General features: G+C 41.6%; 1 protein-coding gene across 2 annotated transcripts in view; it reads right to left on the reverse strand.

Annotated features, from left to right (window-relative positions):
- SULF1 (sulfatase 1) overlaps positions 1-24,972 on the reverse strand; it is a 153,369-nt gene that overhangs the window by 63,304 nt on the left and 65,093 nt on the right. For both annotated transcript variants that reach the window (XM_073330899.2, XM_073330901.2), the window contains 3 exons: positions 24,467-24,706; positions 13,420-13,571; positions 11,251-11,420 (listed from right to left, as the gene is read on the reverse strand). In XM_073330899.2, coding sequence (XP_073187000.2) covers positions 11,251-11,420; positions 13,420-13,571; positions 24,467-24,706 — 562 coding nt within the window. The remainder of the gene's footprint in view (positions 1-11,250; positions 11,421-13,419; positions 13,572-24,466; positions 24,707-24,972) is intronic.

Genomic DNA, 24,972 nt, shown 5'->3' on the forward strand with positions numbered 1-24,972 from the left:
TTAGATCTCAGTTCAACACTGAGGGCTGTAATCAGCGATGGCCAATAAAATGGAGGGGATAATAAACTGATTTTAATTGGTTAATTTTAGTAAGTACTCACAAATATTCCACCCATGATGTAAAGTGGTGGAGTGCCCTGAGTGCGAACCTAGAGCTACTTATGAGTAGTCTGGCACAGGAAGTAATATAGTTATAGCCTATTTCACTTTGAACATGAAACTTTAGTGGATGGTGGGAATTCTAAGTTTTTCCTTGTCTCTTCATTATATATGTTTCCTCTCCTTTTAAAATCTCTGTTTTGTGTTTCTCCATCAGGCATCAGTATTGCATATTTCAAAGAATGCCAATTCTAGTGCTGCTCCACAAATTGTCTAGAAGACAAATTCACCTCATTTTGTAACCACCTCCTGTTTCACCCAGAGATTAAAAATACATTTTGAAAGTGTTTATGAAAGGTTTTAACTGTACCACTAATCCCTGGAGCACGGCTGTTAAAGAGTATCCATTATAAGCAGGATGCTTCTGACAGTGGATCTGGGAACAGGAGACTTAAGGCCTACCTCAGCCGCCCGCTTGCCCTCTTGGCCGCACAACTGGTGGTCATTGCATGGCTGACTTAACTGTAGCTTGGAGTCATCTTATCACTCAGCAACGAGCAAACATATTCTTTATGTAATTATATATTACAATGGAAAAATTCACAAATACTAGCACAGCACTGCAGACTTACTATCTCTGCTATTTAATAAACCCTATTAGATATGGCAATCAAAACCTGCTGTTTACTCTCTACTTCATACCCATATGTAACTGGGGTAGGAGTACTGCATGCGTGGACTGAAGAGACAATGGACAGACACTCTGTAAACATACCTGAATTGTCATAAATGGCCTCCAATTAAAATATGGGAGCAATTAGTTTATTATATTAGTTCATTATTACATCCATTTAAATGCTTAACTGACCCTCAAATCACATCACTGGAGGTCCAAAGGGTAACATATAAGGGACAACTGCACCCAAAAGTTTGAGCCTACATTTAATTGTGGAAGCAAAATTGTGCTTGCAATATTGACGGCCAATTTAATACACAGCGCCTTAAAATGTATTGCTTAGCAAAATTCTCTGAGCACGTGGATAACAAACCTTCACATTACTTTACTTAAGATTAACCATTGGAAAAACAATGAGGAAAAGCAGACATCTATTTTTAAACAACAAATGTTGCCCCACGTCAGGAAAAATGGTAACCCATCATAAAGGGCAACAAGAATTCACTATTTAAGGCCCTGATCTTACAAATGCTTAATCACATGAGTAAGTATACACATGAGTAGTCCTGTTGAATGCGCAATTTCCGAAGTCCTTAAATTAGTGCCATTAGCATGGAGGCCTCCAACTGTATAGCCTATTTAGATTGCAATCTCCTCATGAAAGGCACACAACTTCTTTTATGATCTGTGCACTGCTGGCACTTTAATATATTAAAATACATCTTGGTATAAATGTATATTGCTTTACAGTAGCTGCAATCAATATGGAAACTGCACATATAGTACACATACTGTGAGTTAAAGGTTAAACATCCATTTGGCTGTAGTTTGGGGTGGGAGGGGAAAAGAGAGTTAATAAAACAGTCTATTTACAGCATTGATACATTTTTCTATTACTCCTGAGTTAGTCCTGTAAAGGTTTTATTTTTAAATCTATAATTTTATTTCTATCAATACAAATAAAAAAGTAACTTAAAATAGATTGAGGGGAAAGGAAATACATATTTTACTTCGTGACATGCATATGGGCTTATCTACAAAGTGATTTACTGCGCAGCAGGGCCAACTGTAAATCTGCAGGGCACCAGCTGCACTTTGGTACTTTCATTGCACTTCAGCAATGTCCATCCGGACTGGTATCACTAGCCATAAGCAGACTGAGCAACTGCTTATGGTCCCAAACCGCTAATTCACCGTATTGAATGTGGACTTTTTAACAAGAGAATTAGCATGTGTTGTGTTGGTATATTTTCTGGTTTGTGGAAATAATGCAATTTTTAGAGGATGGGTAAGTGGCAAGGGGGAGGCAAAATTATTCCTGCTTAGGACCTCCTAAGCATTAGCACCACCTCTGCTACATGATGAGTTAAGCTGGTGAGTTGTAGATTTCCATTCAGGCTTGCCGCACGATAACTCTCCATCTTGATAAGCTTTATGAGATAACTAAGTAACTACATAACCTTATATTTATGAACGTTGTGCAGTCTTCCCTCTTTTCCTATTACCCATTTTTTGTTGCTCTCATTTATTGTATCTTCTTGTATATTTAGATGTTAAGTTCTTTCAGGCAGGGAATGTGTTTTATTCAGTTTCTGAGGTGCCATAGGGTCGCCAGTAGGGGTGGCGATTAATCACAGTTAACTCACGTTATTAACTCAAAAATTAATTGCGATTAATCTCACTTTTAACCATACTGTTAAACAATAAAATACCAATTGAAATCTATTAAAATATTTTTGGATTTTTTTTACATTTTCAAGTATATTGATTTCTATTACATCACAGATACAAAGTGTACAGTGCTCACTTTATATTTTTTTAGATTACAAATATTTGTACTGTAAAAATGATAAACAAAAGAAATGGTATTTTTCAATTCACCTCATACAAGTACTATAATGCAATCTCTTTATTGTGGAAGTGCAACTTACAAATGTAGATTTTTTTAGTTACATAACTGCATTCAAGAACAAAACAATATAAAACTTTAGAGCCTACAAGTCCACACAGTCCTACTTCTTGTTCAGCCAATCACTAAGAGTAACAAGTTTGTTTATGTTTACAAGAGATAATGCTGCCCACTTCTTATTTACAATATCACCTGAAAGTGAGAACAGGTGTTCACATGGCACTTTTGTAGCTGGCATTGCAAGGTATTTACGTGCCAGATATGCTAGACAGTTGTGTGTCCCTTCATGCTTCAGCCACCATTCCAGAGGACATACTTCCATGCTGATGACGCTTGTTAAAAAAAAAGAAGTGTCAATTAAATTTGTGACTGAACTCCTTAGAGGAGAATTGTATGTCTTTTTCTCCGTTTTACCTGCGTTCTGCCATATATTTCATGTTATAGCAGTCTTGGATGATGACCCAGCACATGTTGTTCATGTTAAAACACTTTCACTGCAGATTTGACAAAATGTGAGATTTCTAAAGATAGCTACAGCGCTCGACCCAAGGTTTAAGAATCTGAAGTGCCTTCCAAAATCTGAGAGGGACGAGGTGTGGAGCATGCTTTCAGAAGTCTTAAAAGAGGAACTGTCCGATTCGGAAACTACAGAACGCGAACCACCAAAATTAAAATCAGCCTTCTGCTGGTGGCATCTGATTCAGATGATGAAAATGAATGTGTGTTGGTCTGCTCTGCTTTGGATCATTATCGAGCAGATCCCGTCATCGGCATGGACGCATGTCCTTTGGAATGGTGATTTAAGCATGAAGGGACATCTGAATCTTTAGCGAATCTGACATGTAAATAACTTACGACGCTGATTACACCACTGCTATGGGAACGCCTGTTCTCATTTTCAAGTGACATTGTAAACAAGAAGCAGGCAACATTATCTCCTGCAAATATAAACAAACTTGTTTGTCTGAATGATTGGCTGAACAAGAAGTAGGACTGAGTGGACTTGTAGGCTCTAAAGTTTTACATTGTTTTATTTTTGAAGGCAGTTATATTTTTGTATATAATTCTACATTTGTAAGTTAAGTGAGTGCTGGGCAATTCCCGAGCTGATCTGATCTCAGTGTCTGTGTCTTTCTGCAGCTGGGTGTGGCCCTACCTGTGTGTGTGCTAGAGGAGGCTCGAGGGCCTGGCTTAGCAGGACAGGGTGAGAAAGCTCAGGCTGGTGGAACAAGCAGGCTTAATGGCACCCCAGTACATCAGGTGGCACCCTGGAAGTGTGTGTGTGTATCTGCCACACTGAGTTCCTTAGAATATAGCATAGAGAAGTTTATACTGTGACAAGATGGCCAATGTTAGTATGGTGGGTCCTGTGCTTTTCTTAGCAGGGGGGCTAAGACACCACCCCTTGCTCCTGCTCTTGAGCTGCAGAGGTCCCCGCTAGTGGCCCGGGAAGGTGGTAGAGGAGGGAAGCGGGGGAGGAACCTGGGTTTGCTCCTCACTCTGAGCCGCAGCCCCTCTCAACCCTTGCAGGTTCTTACCCTCTTCCCCCTTGGGTGGGGTACCTTTGGTCCTTAGATGCTGCGGTAGGGAGTCTCCCTCCCCTGCTGGGGCAGAGTGTCCCTTACGTCGGTTCTCTGATCTTTCAAGTCTCACAGCACACCTCCAAGCTCCAGGCCTCTCTCCTTCCTCCTTCTCCTTGACTGCCTGAAGCAGGGGGTTTTATTAGGTTCCTGACAGGGCCTTAATTGAGTGCAGGTGCTCCAATTAACCTGTAGCCACCCTCCCTAGTCTACAGGGAACCATGCCTTAATTAGCCTTGGCCTTATATATTTCCCCTCTAGCACTCTACCACTGCTCCCTGGCCCTCCTGTATCACAATACCCATTGAACATAATTGCCTTTTTACTTTAGAAAGTCTTGTTTCTGCTGCAAGAGGGCTAGAGAGTTATGGAGATAAATAAACAAATCCCAATAATTAAATTTATGTCAACATTTCTACTTCCAATCCTTTTTTTAAAATGATGTTTCCAACGAACTGGATGACCATGTCATTCATGTCTAGGTCATCAGTTCAAATAGGCCTCAGAGTAGTAGTGACAAGAGCCACTGAACATAAAAACGGCCATACTGGATCAGACCAAAGTCCTGTCTTCTAACGGTGGCCAATGCCAGGTGCTGCAGGGAGAATGAACAGAACAGGATAACCATCAAGTGATTCATCCCCTGTCCCCCATTCCCAGCTTCTGGCAAACAAAGGCTAGGGACACTATCCTTGCCCACTCTGACTAATAGCCATTGATGGACCTATCCTCCATGAATTTATGTAGTCCTTTTTTTTTAACCCTGTTATAGTCTTGGCCTTCACAATGTCCTCTAGCAAAAAGTTCCAAAAGTTGACTCTGCGTTGTGTGAAGAAATACTTCCTCTTGTTTGTTTTAAACCTGCTGTCTAGAACTTTCACTTGGTGACTTCCAGTTCTTGTGTTTGTGAAGGGAGTAAATAAGGAGGAGTAAATAACACTTTTTTATTACTTTCTCCACAGCAGTCATGATTTTATAGACTTCTATTATATCCCCCATTAGTCATCTCTTTTCCAAGTTGAAAAGCCCCAGTCTTATTAATCTCTCCTCAGATGGAAGCTGTTCCATATCCCTAGTCATTTTTGTTACCCTTTTCCGAACCTTTTCCAATTTCAATATATCTTTTTTGAGATGGGGCGACCACATCTGCAAGCAGTATTCAGGATGTGGGCGTACCATGGATTTAATAGAGACAATATGATATTTTCTGTCTTATTTTCTATCCCTTTCTTAATGATTCTCAACATCTTGTTAGCTTTTTTGAGTGCCACTGCACATTGAATGTATGTTTTCAGAAAACTATCTACAATGACTTCAAGATCTCTTTCTGGATCTAACAGATAATTTAGACCCCATCATTTTATATGTATAGTTGGGATTATGTTTTCCAAAGTGCATTACTTTGCATTTATCAACAATGAATTTCATCTGCCATTTTGTTGCCCAGTCACCCAGTTTTGTGAGACTCATTTGTCCCTATACGAAGTAATTTTGTGATCCCAGTCTAGCTTCTAGTGGATAAGTGCCCACATTACAAAAAAGACCACCATAATTGTCAGGTTGTTGACAGTCTCAGCAGACACATCAATGACTAAATGGGCAAGGAGAATGAACCATTGCCTCACCCCTAGACCTAGATTACACCTGAAGGGCAGCATCTGAGGCATGTTGGGGGGAAGCTTATGTTGATTCTTTTCATGCTGCACTCATATTGTGAATAAACATCACTCACCTGAACTCTCAGTTCAGCACCTTACACTTTTAAAAAAATTAAAAAATAAAGTTTTAAAATCCTAAAAACGTCTGGTTTGTATACCACTTCACTTTTCTGAAACCATTAATGCCATTTTTGGGGTACTAATTCGTTTCTTATGGTTACAGACAACCATAGATTCTGACAGTGGTCCTCCTGTCAGGCTGAAAATTTTTTATTCAACACAGCAAGAAATGTTCTGGATTTCCATTTCTGACATTTTTTGGTAATGTGGATTTTTACTTCTAAAGTTTGTTTATATCATATAATTTTATTTTCTTTCAGAAGTGCTATAAACATCTCAGGCTTAATTCACAGTTGTTCTAAGACTACTCTATGCTGGAGGGTAAAAGGGACTTAAAGTGCCAGAGAAGCGTAAGGTGGCCTTAGTTTAACTAAGAATTTAGACTTTCATGGGAGCCAGAGAAAGTATTCTCTAAGTCAGAGCCTTAATGCTAGGTTGTGCCATGGAGTAGGACTCCACTTTAACTGACAGACACCTGGATAGAGCCATCTTTTGTATATGTAAATTTCATATTTAAATACAGTATTTCCTAAAGTCTAGCCACCTAGCTTCACAATGGTTGACATCCATTGTGCCAGCAGAATCGCATATTCCTGCATTATGTATTTAATCTTTTCAAATACTGATTTATTCTCTGGAAACAATTTTTTGAGTGTAGATGGATGGATGTGGCAGTATGACATATTTTCAGAAAAGACCACCATGCCAACATGGGATAGATAACAAACAACAGCCAACACTCAAGGAATTCTTTTAACTCTGCAAACACTGTATGGATTAGGAAAAATTCCAAGAGCCCAGAGACGGTGTTCTTCATAATTATAAAAAGATTTCATCCTTTACTGAATCGAATATGAGAAAGTTTGATTTTCACTTTAAATTGAAGATGATTGAAGTTAACAAGTGAACATTTGTAGTAAGGATTCACAGCAAGCATTTCATAGTCTTGCTTGTCTTTTGAAGTGTTTTCATTCAATGTGTGAGCGTTCATTCGTATGGTGGAAGTGGAAGGATAGCGCTGTGAAATGACAGCAGTGTGCAAGTCCATCTTTTCGGTTTGGCAATATTACCATATATATTTTTGACAAAAAAGGATTAAAAAACAATATGAGAATTTCTACCTGTGTGCATTTGACTTTCTTCTTTCACTCAAGTAGGTGAGGACACAAAAGAAAAAAACAAATATGAAATCAAAGAGGAATGGAAATATTGCTATGGCAGCTATACTGCAGCTCAATACATGTGACCCAATAGCTCATTCCTAATCAAACATACCTCTATTTTTTTAAACAGCTAATATTTTAAACAACAAACAATACAGACTCTCAACCAGCAATGAACTGATACATAATTTAAGGGCATGTTTAAACTACTGTCTTATTAAACAGAATCTCCTGTTGCATGTGGCTGATAGACTTAATTCTTGGTCTCTAGGCATTTTTGGTCTCTAACCTTCCAGCTCAGTTTGCAAAGCCAGCAAGCAGCTTTTGACCTGGTTTCCCTTCTTTTCTGGAGATAAGCATTACAGTAACACGATATCACAACTACATTTTAAAAACAAAATCGAAGGTCAGATGGTTGTAACCCAAGGTCAGACAAAAGTGATCCAAATGATGCTTGACCACCAAGGAAGAAAACCCAAGGGTTAAACGTTCAAGTTACACTAACCCAGGCAGGAGGGATTTTATTGCCCTTGCACTGTTTTCACAGGGACAGCCACATATTTGTGTGAGACACTTAGCTTCTTTCTTTTAGTCAGAACATGTTGCTAATGCTTTTGCTATAGAAACCAGCTATTTAGTAGCTTCATGCACCCAAATTGGCAGTTTGTCTTCAATTTGTCTCACTTCTTTGTCTGCTGACTGAACTCTTAACCTGCCCAGTCATTCACAAGAAATACAAAACAATCCACCCAAGTCTCTCTCTCGTGGCAGCTAGAGAAGGAACACTTTACAACAAAGATGCCAGGAAATCCAGGCCACCAAGGTAGACAGGAAGAGACACACCTGATTCATGCTTTCTGGCTTCCAAAACAAGCATCTTAGCAGATTAAAGCTATTTTGATTTCACAGTTTTCTGGTCTATACAGATAATAGGAAGAGTAGTTTGCACAAGCACGAAAAGCAAAGCAAATTTTCAAATGGACAACCACAATCCACAGCTTCACCTATTCAGATAGCTCATGTAACATTTCTAATGGACTTACAAAACAAAACAGGATTTTTTATGTTCCTTTACTGTTAAACCTTGGGGACTTATTTACTTCATTGGTTCCACCAATGCAAGCCAAGGAACCCAGACTCCAAACACAAGCAGTCATAAAGTCTTCAGAAACAGGATAAAGCAGCAGAAACTTCCTGCCCTCTGGGTTCTACCTGGCAGGACAGATCCTAAAATGAGCTGGTTATCCCTGGTTCAGCTGGTTATCTGGAGTACTGTGTCCAGTTTTGGGCCCCACACTTCAAGAAGGATGTGGATAAATTGGAGAGAGTCCAGCGAAGGGCAACAAAAATGATTAGGGGACTGGAACACATGAGTTATGAGGAGAGGCTGAGGGAGCTGGGATTGTTTAGTCTGCAGAAGAGAAGAATGAGGGGGGATTTGATAGCTGCTTTCAACTACCTGAAAGGGGGTTCCAAAGAGGATGGCTCTAGACTGTTCTCAATGGTAGCAGATGACAGAACGAGGAGTAATGGTCTCAAGTTGCAGTGGGGGAGGTTTAGATTGGATATTAGGAAAAACTTTTTCACTAAGAGGGTGGTGAAACACTGGAATGCGTTACCTAGGGAGGTGGTAGAATCTCCTTCCTTAGAGGTTTTTAAGGTCAGGCTTGACAAAGCCCTGGCTGGGATGATTTAACTGGGAATTGGTCCTGCTTTGAGCAGGGGGTTGGACTAGATGACCTTCTGGGGTCCCTTCCAACCCTGATATTCTATGATTCTATGATCCCAGGGACAGGAAGGACAAGGCCAACAGGGACATGTGCTGATGTAGTGCCTCTCTGCTGAACACAATCCCTAAGGGAAATCTAACAGTATCACCTCCTAGCCTCCCCTAAGATGAATCCCAGCTATAGTTAAGAGTGAAAATTATACTACTCTTTGCCAAAGGGTAGAGAGAATCTGCCCCATTAACTTGTGAACAATGTCTTATTGTATCCTCAGAACACAGAAGGATAGCACCAATTCCAAACCCAATATCTAGAACTCTTCTCAAGAACTGGTTTCCCGTTAAAGTGCGTACTTAACAACTGAACTTACAATACCGGTACTTGTGAAAGCAGGCAGGCATTACCCCATTGCCTAATATAGCCATGAACATTTGGGCTTGGTTTGCACTACTGACAAATGTGAGAATGAATGTGTGATGTGATGTTCACCCCACACAACGCAGAGCATGTTAAATGAGGATAATTAACCTGATAGGCTGCAGCTAGGGAAGAGCAGAGACTGAAAGCCTGATTGAAGATGGAGCCCAGCAGCAGAAGAACAGGAGGGGCTAGAATAAAGCCAGGAAGTTGGCAGCAGATAGGAGCTGCAGGTGAAGTAGCCTGTAGTTGCTCCTAGGAGGAGGGAAACTCAGAGACAGGGGAAAAAAAACATGCAGGAAAGAGTGAAGGGAAAGAGCAAAAGGTCTGGGAGAAAGCAGACCACAGTTGCTAGACATAGGCTAAAGCCAGTGTGCCCCCCACCCCCACCCCAGCACCACCACAAAGCCGGGAGCGATGAGCGGCTGAAACTGGCAAATCGCCCCCCACCCCAAGCCAGGAGCCAAGAGCCCCAGCGCGCTCTCCCCCTGCCCCCATGAAGCTGGAAGCCCCCCCCCACACTCATACACAGCCCCTAGCTATGCCCTGCCTGCATCCTGAGCTACCCCCTTGCCTGGACACAGCCCCAGCTACCCCCTCCCTGCACCCTGAGCTACCCACCTGCATGCACACAGCCCCTAGCTACCCCTTCCCTGCACCCTGAGCAATTTTCAAACTTTTTGAACTGAATCCCCTCTTTGAGTTATATTTTTTGGTTGCATCCCCCCACAGCCCAGACAGGCTGGGTGGCTTCCTGAGTGAGTCAGGGTGTGGAGGTGGCGCTCGCTCCCTCCCTGGACCCCGCTGTGAAGAGCTGGCTCAAGCCCTGCCAGCTCTTGCCCCTCCGCCAATAGAAGTAAAACTATGCCTTCGCCCAAAGGTCCCACCCCGGCCTGGAGCCCCCAGTTCCCCACCCACGCTGGGCCCTCGCATTTTTATAGCATGTTGAGGCGGCCTCATCAAGGAACCCCTGGACTAGATGACCTCCTGAAGATCTCCTCTTTCAACCCTAATCTTCTATGAGTCTAAATTGGTCCACATGATCATGAATGAAAGGGCAAAGGGTAATTGGAACAATTCCTGTACTTCACACTGTGAAAAGAATATGCATAATCCATATCTAGGGGGTTAGACCAGGAGAGTTCCAGTCAGAACTCCTCCTATGTTATAATCTAAAACAAAAATAAATTCATTTGGGTCTGCTGCTGCCTATCACCTACTTACACACATTAGAATATATACCTGTAGAACAACACACAAAAAGGGACGTTGTACACGTGTCCTCATTTCCTCAGATAAATGCAAAACCTTTTAATTAATAATTTATTGGACCCAAAGCCAGTAGGGACAGTCATTAGAACAGTAGAACCACCTTCCAAAAATAATAAGCAGCATGTTATTTAAAAACACAGACTGACAGGCTGCTTGGGAACCAGGCTATTGCTGTTCCGTAAGCAAGCCTGGTGTGAACATCTGCACAAAAGCTGCCGAAGGACAATGCCACAACAAACATATTCAGTTAACCAGCTCTCAGGAAAACTATATCCTAGAGGAACATGAAGGAAGTAATACCTTTGCAGAAGGTTCTCACAGTGTCTACTTGTTTCAACATATTGTAAGAAGCTGCCTTAACAAAATGGCCAAGAGCCTTGTACTTCTCTAATAAAGAGCTCTTAGTCTTACACCACTTCCCCAGAGAAAAGAGTTCCTCACGATGGTAAAAGTTGGCATCGTACGTCCCTAAAGGAACAAGCACAGTACAACATACAGTTGGACTAAAAAGGAGTTATATTTGCTACTCACTACAGATCCCTCAAATGTATGGTCCTGCAGCATCTCCATGAAAAACAATAAGAAGCAATACACATACCCAGAGTTGGCAGAAGCCAAATTTTACTTACATGTGCTGCGAAGCATTTGGATAGAGCTCTGAAAATTGTGGTGCAGAATCCTCAGGGCCGTGAGGGGCAGCATGGCTGATAACCATCATTATGGGCCTATGGGGATACATTCTCTTAGACATTTTGAAGTAATTAATGCTCTCATTAGTGATTAAGTCTGTGAAGTAGTCCTGTAACATACATTTAACACAAAATAAAAATTACAAAGTGCATCATTAATCAGATCACAGTATTATGTTATACCAAGCAATCATTAGCGCTTAGATCAGGAAGTAAAAACGTACCTTCAAAGAGGCACATGATCATAAAGAACACAGAACACACCAGGCACTAATTACTTTCTTAGGAAGGCATATTAGATGGGAGTGTATTTTGCAAAACTCTCTTACCCATAAAACAGGTTGTATTAACTGAATATGATTACCAGACTTGGCAACATGGTGTTTTCCAGCACATAAAATAGAGCCGATATATACTACTTAAATTTTGTTAATAAAGCTCTTCGACAAAACATAATGATACCAAAGTGCAAGAAACCACCCATACCTAATATCATTTCATATTTACATCTAAGTCCTTATTATGTGCTTTCTTCAAAATATAGATTTGTCTCTGTGCGACCTGGGAGAAGGCTACAATACTGAACATATTAAAAAAATCTGGTTGCCTAGGAATGTCTTTATCAAAGAAATTGCATTTAAACATATAAATATAGGGAGTACTTGAATTCCTGCAGGGTCTGTTCTTTTAATTATACAACATAAAGAATTGCAGCTGCTGAGGTTAAGGTTGTTACTTGCTAATAAACTGGCTTAACTTGCAGCCAAGGTGGCAAATGGAAGTCTACAAGGGAAAGGGAGGAAATGGAAAGAAGAAAAAAAGATGAAAACTTAAATTAAACCACCTGCCACCTCTAAGCATTCTTTGTTGGCCTGGCGGTCTAGTGTGAGTTTCATTGAGAAAGTTCCGAGATGATGTTTGCAAATTCAAGCACTTTCAGGCATGACTAATCACATGTTGTGAATTCAAGACCCCAAACAGCTGCAAAAGCAGTGCCTGAGGGACTGGATCTGTGTCCCTTGCATGTCAGTGTTAGGACAAGCCAACCAGCTGTAATCTCTCTCTCTCTTTTCCCCCATTTCCCCCCCACACACAGCAGATAAAGTAGTCTAGATGTTAATGCTCCTGTAATGATGTGAAAGAGACTGACTTCTTATTTATAGGAACCATGATGATCCGGTCACCTACCAGGGCACCAGTATTTTGGTAATTTTTGATATCTCAGTCCCGTAAAATGAATTACCCTGAGAGGAGGTCATTGAATGGGTTATTGTTCTCTTAATTTTCTTCCTATTTTCATAAACATTATACATTCTTGCTATACACAGAGGATGTGGAAGGAATTTATAACTAACCAGTATTCTTTATTTTCTTTTTTACACTTTGTATCAGTGTCATGTAATTTCTATGGGTGGGGAAATCAGAAACAGCTATTGTGAGCTTCCAATGAAATCTCATTACATGGGTCAGAAACTACAGCTGCAACATCTGTATCATCCTCCACGAGCTCCATTCTGAGGAAATTCCAGCTTGCATAAAGTGATTTGGAAACTACAGAATTTCCAGTGCTACACACTTCTGAGAAATCTCACTGCAGTTGGCAGGTCTCCTTGGCATACATTCCAAATGTTGTCAGGAGTGCAAACAAAGTCTGAAGTTGTCTAACCCTTGTTTTTTGCACTTATCTATTCTCATTCTCATACCCAGAGCCTGACACCACAGACACACTATTTCCTTCCCCCGCCCCCGCTCCCCCAGTATAATGGAAAACAGCGCCAGATAAGCTTTGCTTAATATGGCTAATAACTAGCAATACTCAGCTATACCATCATCTTAACATAAGAGATCAGCAACACAAGACACAATATTTTCTTCAAGAACGGCCTTTATTCTTACATGGAGCCATCCATTTCTGTGAGAGGGAGGGAGGGAGGGAGAGAGAGAGAGAGAGACCAGATTAAAGACCCTTTGTAGCTTTTTATTCATTCTACAATGGCGCCTTTAAATTTGAGAAACTGATCTCAAATTATCTGATTCTATGACTGTGAGAAAATGACACATGTACTCTTTACGTGTAATCAATCAAAGGTAAATGTGTCTGGACCATACCTTTGCATAATCAAATCCATGTTTCTCTTTGTAGCCATTGTGACAAACGGAGTAATTATAGAAGCGAGAGTTCTTGATTAATCCAACCCACTCTCTCCACCCAGGAGGGATGTAGCTGCCATTGTATTCATTGAGGTATTTCCCAAAAAAAGCTGTGAAGGAGAAAAAAGGCACATACATCAGGGAAACTTTGGCTTTTCACTCTCAATTTTCTAGTTCATCTCAAAAGCATAAATATGTGAATGAAGGGTCCTATTTTACTGTGGACCACATCAACATAAAAATGTGTTAATATGAGTCAAGATGTTGCACGTCTGAAATTCAGATAAAATAACCGCCAATATTAATAGTTTCATATTTTTAAAATTAAAATGAGGTGTTTCCCAGACCCTGTTGCCAACTCTCCTGATTTTAGATGTTTTTCTTAAGCCCCAGCTCCTGGAGTCATGTGATCATATGAGACTCTTACTTTTCATTTAAAATGAATAAGTTTCTAGCAATCATGGTTGTAGAGAAAAGTCTGAAAATGGACTATATGGTCAAAACCCAGAAGGTAAATTAAAAAACCCAAAATTTTTTAGAATGTCATGAGTAAGCCAAATTTCACATTGTTTAGGATTTGGCTCATGATTTTTGAATGTTTGTAGTTGGCCATACTGCTACACTTCCTGGCTGGATACAGGAGTTGCGGACATTGGTCTATGGCAGGACTCATAGCAATCCCTTGGAACTGATGGGCAAAAACGCAGGACACTGTCTTTGGGAAAGAAAATGCTCCTTCTTAGAAGAGCCTAGTTTGAGAAGGTCAGTCTGTTACTACAGGTTCTGTGAGGCAGAAGTGAAGGAGATGAGAGGACCAAGGAAGCAGGCTATAGGTCTGCTGCTACTAAGAGTGACATGCAATAACATGGACAGTTCTTTCCCTGAGAGCTGCTCCTGATCTATTGCCAGAAGCTACCTCCTTTATCCAGAGCTGGTAACTCTCAGAAGTCAGGTCCATTCATTTGCTATTTCTTCCTTCACCCCAACACCCCAAGTGACTGCAGTTCCTCATACCAGTTCCCAGAGGGGAATGAAGAGTGGGTGAATCCTTCAGTGGATACACTTTCCACTGTCTACCTCATCAGCAGTCAGAAATGAGGGGCTTTCCTGTGCACACCAAGCCAGACTCCTTTGCGGGTGAGTGACCAAGAGGATGTTTCCCTTCCCACAGGCAAAGTCCCTATGCTGGTAAATTGCCTATAGTTCCCCGGTGTTGTTCTGAATTGTACCTCAGACATGACAAACGCTGTTTTTAACCAGGAAATGGAAGCAGCTAGGGAAACACCAAATTCAATCTGAACAAAAAGCACATGTGTGGGAAGGTTTACAAAACAATTCCCAGTGGAGGGCGGGGGAGGTTACCATGCCAGCTTCACCATTTGAATTTGAAAGTGCTGGAAAAAGGGGAAAATATCAGAATGTTCAGTCTGATCTCCTTTGGCATGTGCAGGGGTGCCTGGGCTGGGTGCACGGTCAGAGTAGCGAGTGGAAGCCATTCTCCCTGGGATCCCTTATCCCTGCCTTCCAGGGTGCAGAGGGGGCACATTCACTGCTCCATAACCAGTGGTGTGTGTTTTTCCTCTGACACTTTCATTTTATGTCAAACTTCAAAACAAACAGACAAAAATATATAAAAACAACAGAAAAAAACACCTTCTTTGAACACCCCATTTTAAAAATTAAGAATTGCAAGGCTTCATTTTAATAGATTGACAGCTCTGGAGACTCATGTCCTAATTATCTTCAGAAGAATGGGTTAACACTGATCTGAGCGGCTGACCTTTGCAAATGGAGGTGTGACTTCCATTTGCAACAGAGTGCAATAGACTGCATCACAGATTGTCAGCGTAGACAGGACTAAGGAACTATGGGATACATCCAGAAGACTTCCGGGACCCAAGTCAAGCTGGGGCCATGTGCACACAGGAAAGCAATAGGCTTAACACGCGCTTGGGCCCTGCAGGGTCCTGCAGCCCTAGGTTCGAGTCCTAGATTAACACAATTGGTGTGTGGAAACAAGGGGGTTAGGGGCTCAAGCCCAGGCTTAATTTTCTGTGTAGACATACTCTTTAAGGCATCTTTCCTAATCCTTTAATTCATGTGGCTTTCGTCTAAAACCTCTCCAATTTATCAATATCCTTCCTGAATTCTGAGCACCAGAACTGGACACAGCATTCCAGCCGCAGTCATACCAGTGCTAAACATAGAGGTAAAATAACTCTCTACTCCTATTTGAAATTCCCCTATTTATGCATCCAAAGATTGCATTAGCTCTCTTGGCCACAGCCACATCATGATCAGCTGATTATCCACCTGGACCCCCAAATATTTTTTTCAGAGTCACAGCTTCCCAGGATAGAGTCCCCCGTCATGTAGGTATGGCCTACATTCTTTGTTCCTAGATGTACACATACAGATGTTTACATATTAAAACACATATTGTTTTTTGCACCCAGTTTACCAAGCGATCCAGATCGCTCTGTATCAGTGACATATCCTCTTAAATTATTTACCACTTCCCCAATTTTTGTGTCATCTGCAAACTTTTTCAGTGATGTTTTTATGTTTTCTTCCAACTCATTAATAATTACGTGAAATCGAATGCGACCAAGAACAGATCCCAGCAGGACCCGACTAGAAACATACCTATTTCATATTATTCCTTGTTTACAATTACATTGACACCTATCAGTTATCCACCTTTTAATCCATTTAATGTGTGTTATGTTAATTTTATATCTTTCTAGTTTTTTAATCAAATGTGATTATAAATTCAAATGCCTTACAGAAGTATATTACATCAACACTATTACCTTCATCAGCCAAATTTATAATCTCATCAAAAAAGACATAAAGTTAGTTTGACTGGATCTATTTTCCATAAACCCCATTGTGACTGGCATTAATGTTATTAGCCTCCTTTAATTCTTTATTAATCAAGTCCTGTATCAGCTGTTCCATTATCTTGCCTGGGATCTAAGTCAGACTGACAAGTCTATAATTACCCAGGTGAGCCTGTTTACCCTTTTTAAATATTGGCACAACATTAGCTTTCTTCCAATCTTCTGGAACTTCCCTGGTGTTCCTAGACTTATTACAAAATCAACATTAATGTTCCAGCGAGCTCCTCAGCTTGCTCTTTTAAAACTCTTGGATGCAAGTTATCCATATCTGCTGATTTAAATATGTCTAACTTTAGTAGCTGCTGTTTAACATCTTCCTGAGATAATGGTGGAAAAGAAAGAATGTTATCATTTGATATTACATCATCTGTTTTTCCCCAGAACAGAAATATTTATGGAACAGTTCTGTCTTTTCTGCATCATTATTGATAATTCTATAATTTACAACTGGTAATGGACCAATACGATTGCTAGAATTCTTTTTGTTCCCAATATACTTTAACAATGCCTCCTTATTGTCCTTACACTTTACTGGTCATAGATTTCTCCTTCTGTCCCTTTGCTTCCCTTGTCAATTTTTTATAATTCCTAGCTTCTAATTTATATCCATTACTATCTAATTCCCCTTTCTTCAATTGTTTTTTATATATATTATATATAATGTAATGTATCTTTCTTTCTTTCTTTTTTCATAGCTGCCTTCACTTTCCCTCTGAACCAGGTCAGTTTTTTAACCAATATGGCCTTCTTCCTCAACTGTGGCTTCTTGGCCATTTAGTAAAGTGTCATATACCATTTACATTTCTCTGATGAAATTCCTCCTCCCAGCTGATTTGGTTCATAATTATTTTCAGCTTTGTGAAATTGGCTCTTTTAAAGCACCAAAATATATATTTATATCACTGGTCTGGACTTTATTCTGTTTGCACATTACAAAGTGATCAAGTCATGATCACTTGTACCTAAGTTACCATTAATTGCTAGTTCTGTAATCAGTTCTTCTTTATATTTGATGAGGTTTAATATAGAATTCCCTCATATTGGATGCAACACTTCTTGATTAGTATGATCCATCTGGTTTACATACCTGTCAAGTGTCATTCATCTGGAGTGACAGTCACACATTGGCCTTGATGCCACTATCATGCCAGCGGAATTTCACTCATAAGAAAGGCTGCGAATCATTCACGGAGGTCACGGCTTCTGTGACTTTCCATGCCCTTCGTGAATTTTTCAGCACTGGTGCAGCTGACCTCAGGACCACCCCAGCAGCTGGGGAAGCCCAGGGGCCAGCCGCACCGGATGCTACTCTGGCAGCCCCAGGCAGCTTGTCCCCGGTGCTTCCCTGGTGGTGGTGGCAGGGCCACGGGCTATCCTCAGCCCGGACCAGCGGTGGTGGGGCCCTGGGTTGCCCCCCGCCTGGACCAGTGGTGGTGGCGGGGAGACCCTGGGCTGCCCCCAGCTGGAATGGCAGCGGCAGTGGGGCCACAGGCCACTCCTCCCAGCAGCGGCAGGGGGCCCCAAGCCGCCCCCCTCCAGTGGCAGGGGGCCCCAGGCTCCCCCACCCCAGCTACAGCGGGGCCTCAGACTCCCACCCTCAGCAGCAGTTTTCAGGAGCGCCCACCTCCCAGCAGGTAAGCTTAAGTCACAGGTATTTTTAATTAAAGTCATGGACAGGTCATGGGGCTGTGACTTTTTATTTATTGCCCGTGACCTGTCCGTGACTTTTACTAAAAATAACCCATGACTAAAACGTAGCCTTACTCATAAGCAAGGCCTGAATACAGTGAGCAAGATTTTCTGTCAACTCCTCCTCCTCCCAGCTACTGGAGGCTACCCTGGGACTACTTAGTAGGTGGCTACGTCTCCCTCCTGTTCCCCTCTCACTGCTCCCCCTGTGACTCTTAGGGGAGAACCACAAGGCAGGAAGTAGGGCGGAATAGAATCATAGAAGATAAGGGTTGGAAGAGACCTCAGGAGGTCATCTAGTCCAACCCCCCGCTCAAAGTAGGACCAACCCCAACTAAATCATCCCAGCAGAGCTTTGTCAAGCCGGGCTTTAAAAACCTCTATGGTTGGCAGCACTGCGGTCGTGCTGAGAATCTGCATATTTCACCACCAGAAGGCAGCTAAGATGTGAATCTCTCACAGAACCAGAGGGGTTACAAAGAAACTTAACGAGAGAAAGGACTGATGGGGAGAAATATGGAAGAGGAGGCACTGTCGGAAGAGAAGCCATAGGGAAGGGCCAAACAGTAGGCAAAGAGAGAGACAACAGTAAAGAAGAAAAAAAAAAGAGAGCTAAGAAAGAGACTGGAACAAAGAGAGGGAAAACACTGCAGAGACATGTAAAATAAATGGTAATCTTGTAGCTAAAGCACAGGACTGTAGTCAGGAGTACTGGTTTCCATTCCCAGCTCTGCCACCAATTCACTGAGTGACCGTGGGAAAGTTGTGTCACTTCCCATATCTCAGTTTCCCATCTGTAAAAGGAACATAATACTAACCTGCTTCCCCTATAGATCAGAGAACTGAGAACCTTCAGATCCTGGGATCAAAATATTGTCATTAAACTGTTATGATAGGTGGGGCTGGTACCATCGCCTATAATTAAGGCTGGCTGACACTTTCCATTATAAGGCCCCCTGTTTCAGTTGCTTACATTTTTGCCAAACTTTAACCATTTGGGCTGAAATTTTCCATTCTTTCTGCCTCAGGCTGTTTTTTATGGGCGGGGGCCAGGGTGGATTTTTGTTTATTTTTAATTTCACCTGCTGACGCGGCAGGTAAACAAAACGGCCCGGCCCGCCAGGGGCTTTTCCCTGCACAAGCGGCAGAACAAGTTTGGGAACTACTGGACTAGATTGTAGCCTCAGGCAATGCACATTTTTAGAAGCAGCTCAGCAAAGCTATGGGGCTTAGGAAGCCATTTCTATTTGTAATGAATAAAACAGATTATGGCTCAATGGGTAAAAAGTCTCACTAAAAAGCAATGCAATTTTCAGGGGACATCTTTTCACTATTGTGTGTAATGGACCCCACGGGGACAACAGCAAAGATAAATGCTGATTTTTGCATTTTAATAAGACAGGTTTTATCTGCATTTTGGCAGTTTTACTAACTGTTCCCAGGACACGGTGTTATTTTTCATGACATGTATAGTAGTTTGCTACATTGGAATAACTGCAGTCTGTGTGACAATGTTCAATGAAGTTTATGCAAATAATAACATGGCAAGGTGAGCAGTTATCTGGATATCCTTATGGCTTTGGAATGTTTTTGTCACTGCAAAAGATAAACATTTGGCGAAGCGCAAGTATCTAGTATAAATGCACTCCTTCAAGCTTGTCATTGATTTTTACCTTTCTCCCTAACAATTAGCAAAAGGTCTTGAACTGGATTGGGGCCTAAAATAATGGTATCTAAGGGGTTGCCCAGGTGCAAGCCTTGGGAGAATGTGACCCAGGAATTTTGTGGATTCTGAGGGTGAGATTTTCATAATTTACTAAGATTCACCATCTTGCAATATCAAATATATTTTATATAAGATCTTTTCCCAATCTCTTTCTTACTATCAGACTATTTTGAAGACACTGCATCACAGAATTAGTCATGTCACTACCATCTGTGCCAGTGGGTGTCATACAGCTAGACAGTGTAAATGCACTGCAGAGACATCCCTAGTCTTTCACAGACCAAAGGACATTTATTGCATACAGGCTGCAGCTACCCATCAAAAATGTTTGCAGGGACATTTCTGATTTTAACAAAACAAATAATAAAACAAAAAAAAATAACCCAAACAACCAACCCATAAAAAACCCACCACACCTCTAAAAACACATAGCACAGTAAGGTTTACTCATCGTGACCCAGACAACTGGTTTAGGTAGACAGCCAACTTCCTTGAACAAAACTAGCTATCAGGAAACCATTTACTGGAGTTGCAAAGAACTGTTTGTATGAGATTTCCGTACTGACGCAGAATGATTCAATGCTTTTGGGGACAGAGCCCAACACAACTGAAAGGCCAGTACTATTCCAGTCACCTCCTCCTCACTTTCTTCCCATTAACCTAACAACAATTTCAAAACTGAAACCTTTAGTTTTTTTCTCTCCAGAGGTTTTTTGCCTGGTTACAACACTACTTTGCAACATTATAGTACCTCTATCAAATCACAAACAACAATTAAGGTTCACAACACTGCTGCGGAATATTATAAGCGGTATTCCACTTATGCATATGGGGAAACTGAGGTACAAAAATGAGTTTAACCTACAGCTTGCCCAAAGTCATAAGGGAAGTCGGTGATAGTGCCAGAAATAGTCTCAGATTCTTAGCTCCCAGTTCTGTAACTTAACCGTAGTACCTTATGAAGAACTCAGGTTTTCTATTTTTACAGCTTTGGGGGTATTTCCCACTATCTGTCAGTGTTATAATTGTAACCATAAAATATTTAGGGTTTAATAACTATAACTTGGATACACAGGTTGTTAGCCCAGTCTTTATATATATAAACAAAATGCCTTTATTATAGGCCCGGCTGGTAGCACCACGCATTTTTTAGGGTTGCACAGTCCTTCCCGTTATAAGACTGTTTTCATTGGCTTATAACTTTGCCATACTTTAATTGTTTGGGCTGAAATTTTATATGTCAATTGTCTGCCTCAAGTGGAATTTTTCAACCAAAACCGTAGCCATTTCCAATAACAAGGCTAGGTTTTTACCATGTTAAAATTTCTGTGAGCTTTTCTTTGAAAAGCCCTAGCACCCCCATTCTTTGGAGCAGGGACTTGAAATTTGTAAAGTGGGGGGTGATCTTTCTGTCGGGGATGTGCTTTTTGCTGTCCCTGCAAAACTCCGCCCAAATCTGGCCTAGTTACAAGCCTTTGAAAAAAATCAGTTGAGACTTCCTGGATTCCCTAAAAATCCTGTCAGCACTAAGCATGTTCCAGCCTGGGGTTTAGCAGGTTTTTCCCTGCAGTGGCAGCTCAGGGCTGTGCCAAGTCAGCACCAGAACTGAGAGCAAGAGCCTGTCTCTCATCTGCTCTCAATGATCTGCCCCCTGCTGACCCAGGCAATGTGGAGGCAGACATGCCAAACCTGTGAAAAAAATGCAGACATTGGGCTTGTTTTTGGCTTAATTGGCTTGTGAGTTGCTTGTTGGCTAGTTTTTGGCTTGTAGCTTGTTGCTTCTTCTTTTTGATTGGCTCCCGGCAAGCAGGTGCAAGGGTGGGGTAGGAGGGAGTAAGGGGTGCACAGCAGGCCCAACACAGTCCCAGACTGCAGGCCGGGAGGATCTAGTCACATAGAGTGTTGGGGTTCTTAGGGATTGGCTTGTTTTGGCCTTGTTTTGAAATGAGATTTGCTTGATTTCTGGCTTATTGTGAAAGTTGGGGTGCTTATTTACTGTGTGACAGTTGGCAATTGTGTGTGGAGAAGGAAAGCTGCCTGATTCTAAAGCAGAAGACCAACACATGGACCTGGGGAGTAGACATGGAGAAGTAGACTGGAATAAGGAACTTGGGAGGGGATGGAAGCTGGGACTGGAGGCTGGCAAAAAGGGGAGAGGGCAACTGAGTCTGGGAGCCCAGGAAAGAGGCTGGGACAAGGAGCGAAGAAGCAGTGGGGGGAGACTCTGAGATTCAAGGAGCCCAGGGAGGGAGATTGGGACTGGAAGCCAGCTGGAACAGGGAATGTGGGCAGGGAGGTTACTGGAGGTCAGGGTGGGAAGGGGCCTGGGAATGGCTGGGTAAAGAGGTTTGGAGAAGCAGGGTTTACTTGTTGGGGACACCAGGGCTTGATGGGCAAGGAGACTGGAACTGGGTGAGAAGCGTGAGGAATGGAGAATGGACTGCCTAGGTGAGGAGAATGGGACTGAGATGAGGAGACAGGAGTGGCAAAGAACAGGACAGGCAGGAGGGAATAGGGCAGAAGGGATCAAACTTGGGGTGGGAGGAGATAGATTGAAGGGTCTGTCTCCACAAAAGCATACTCCTAGAGCCTGGAATGGAACCTAAGATTGCTTAGTCTCACCATTTCTCTGCTGGCAGCAAATATCTGTGAAGCCCCCCTAGTATTGGTCTGCACAGAGCCTGACAACCTGCTACTTCTATCCAACATTCCTTTATCTTAAGTAGTAGGGGTCCGTGATAGATCTAAATGTTCCAACCTTGCTGATGAACCATGTGGGTGACAATGTGGTGTCACGTGATGGATTTTCTGTTTTTTCCATATTTTTTTTTAAAAGTTAGGAAATCACACACACAAATAGCATGTGATCATGTAATCAAAGACTGTATCATAATGCATACATACAAGGGAAGCAAATTAAGTTTGCCCAGGGAACCCGAGCTTTTATCTCACAAGGGAGTCTGCTATTGCTATCAATTTTACATGGAAGGCATTCAGATACTTTTAGTGATGAGTGGCAGTACAGAACCCTAAATTAGCTAGCCAGATAGCAAACACTTTAAAAACTCTGAGCAGCTTTTCAGGTGGATATGGTAAAGGTTTGTGAAACAGGTCAGATGTGGATTACTAATCTATAAATCAGGAAATGTTTCTAGCACTTAATCCAGAATTTGAAGGCAGTGCTACAGAGCTGACTTTAACATCTAAGACCCACATACAGCAGAAAAACAAAGGGCCTCATCCTGCCACCCTTACTCATGTTGAGCAGTATTTTACTTCACTAGTAATCTCACTGAAATCAACTGAACTTCTCAAAGTAATATTCAGTGTGAGTGACAGTGGCAGAATTAGGCCTAAAGAGGATAAAAATGCTTGTTCGGTTTTGTATTTTAAACAGGATCAAGGAGCTCTGCAGGACTGCCAGCTTTGCCAGAGAGAGTTGTATTGTGGGGAGGGAGATGAAGTGGAAGCAAATAGATTTTAGGATGTTAAATGCAGCAGTGCTAGGAGAATTGGTATAAAGAGACATTCATTCTCTCACTGTATGCTTCAAAAGTAATCAAATCCTGTGCCTAACCTGTTAGCGGACACAAACTTCTTTGCCTCCAAATACCTTGTAAAGATTTGTGCTTCTTTGGTCTCATGAAGGAGAGTCTTTATGTTCAAACAATACAACTAGACAAACTGTACCCTGATACCTTGCACAGCTCCTGTATCTTTATAAAAGAGTCAGGCTGGAGCCTAAAATATTTACAGACTTATTCTTAAGGATCGATGATGCATATATGAACTGGAGGTTTTACATCAAGCTGAAGCATAGATGAGAGGAATAAGAAGAGTTCTTTGCAGATAGAAAAGGGAGCGCTCGACTACAGAAAACTACCAAGAATTTACAAGAAAACTATCAAATCTTATTGCCACTCACCAGAACAATTCTTAAATTAGGGGTTCTCAAACTGGGGGGTCAGGACCACTCAGGGGGTCGTGAGGTTATTATATGGGGGGTTGGGAGCTGTCAGCCTCCACCCTAAATCCCACTTTGTCTCCAGCATTTATAGTGTTGTTAAATATATTAAAAAGTGTTTTTAATTTATAAGGGGGATCACACTCAGATGCTTGCTATGTGAAAGGGGTCACCAGTACAAAAGTTTGAAAACCGCTGCCTTAAATATATGTTTCTGTTCAGTTTCAGAGAATGAAAGTGAAGATTACCCCACACTAAAGTTTAAATTCTCATCTTCATCTTGTTTCACCCCCACCATACACATCTTCACTCCTGTGAGGTCTCTGGTATCAGTTTCTGCAGTGGCCCAAATATCTTCCCTCATAACTGCTTCTCCACAACTTGGCCTTAATACTGACCATAATCATGGCAAGAGCTGCTGGCTCAGAATCACACGGCCATGATGATGCGCATCTCTCACCTAGGTGTAACTGCTCAACAGCCTAGTCCTCACCTGAGACATCCAGATATGAAAATATGCTTCCCAGTACAAGTGGGATTCCTTATTCAGTCTTTGGCTGTAAATCTGGCTAAACCATTACAAATAGGCAGTGCTACCCTCACTCATGACACACACCTTTTCCCTGCTCCAACACTGAGCCACTGCTTTGCTCCTTAAACCTAGTTCGAGACACTTTTGCCTCATTTTAGGCAGAGATTTAAAGCCTAAGAACTGTCTCTTACCTGTCCGATAGCCAGTGTTGTTGAGATACACTGCAAAGGTACGTGGTTCATGCGTTGCTTGCCAGGAAGGAGAAGAGCAGTTTTCGTTGTTGGTGTATATGTTGTGGTTGTGAACGTATTTCCCTGTCAGCATGGAGGACCGAGATGGGCAGCACATTGGGGTGGTTACAAAGGCGTTGATGAAGGTAGCACCTCCATTCTCCATGATCCTTCTAGTCTTATTCATCACCTGCAACGACCCTGAAATAAAGAATAACTGATTTTACTATACCACTACTAAGAAACATCTAAAATATATTTATGTCATGTCACCTGATATTTAAGTATATAAATGTATTATTACATTTGCTGTCTGTTGTTGGCTTGGAACATTTAATTGACTAGCTCTAATTTTAAAGAAAAAGTAAACATTGTAGATCATGTCACCAAAAACACTTTGCAAAATTCTAGGAAGTTTGAGCTCTTTTCTTGCTCAGTCACAAAATAAAAGTGTAGATTAATCTGAT

The sequence above is a fragment of the Lepidochelys kempii genome, chromosome 2 (genome assembly GCF_965140285.1).
Source record: "Lepidochelys kempii isolate rLepKem1 chromosome 2, rLepKem1.hap1, whole genome shotgun sequence".
In the NCBI taxonomy this organism is placed as follows: Eukaryota; Metazoa; Chordata; order Testudines; family Cheloniidae; genus Lepidochelys; species Lepidochelys kempii.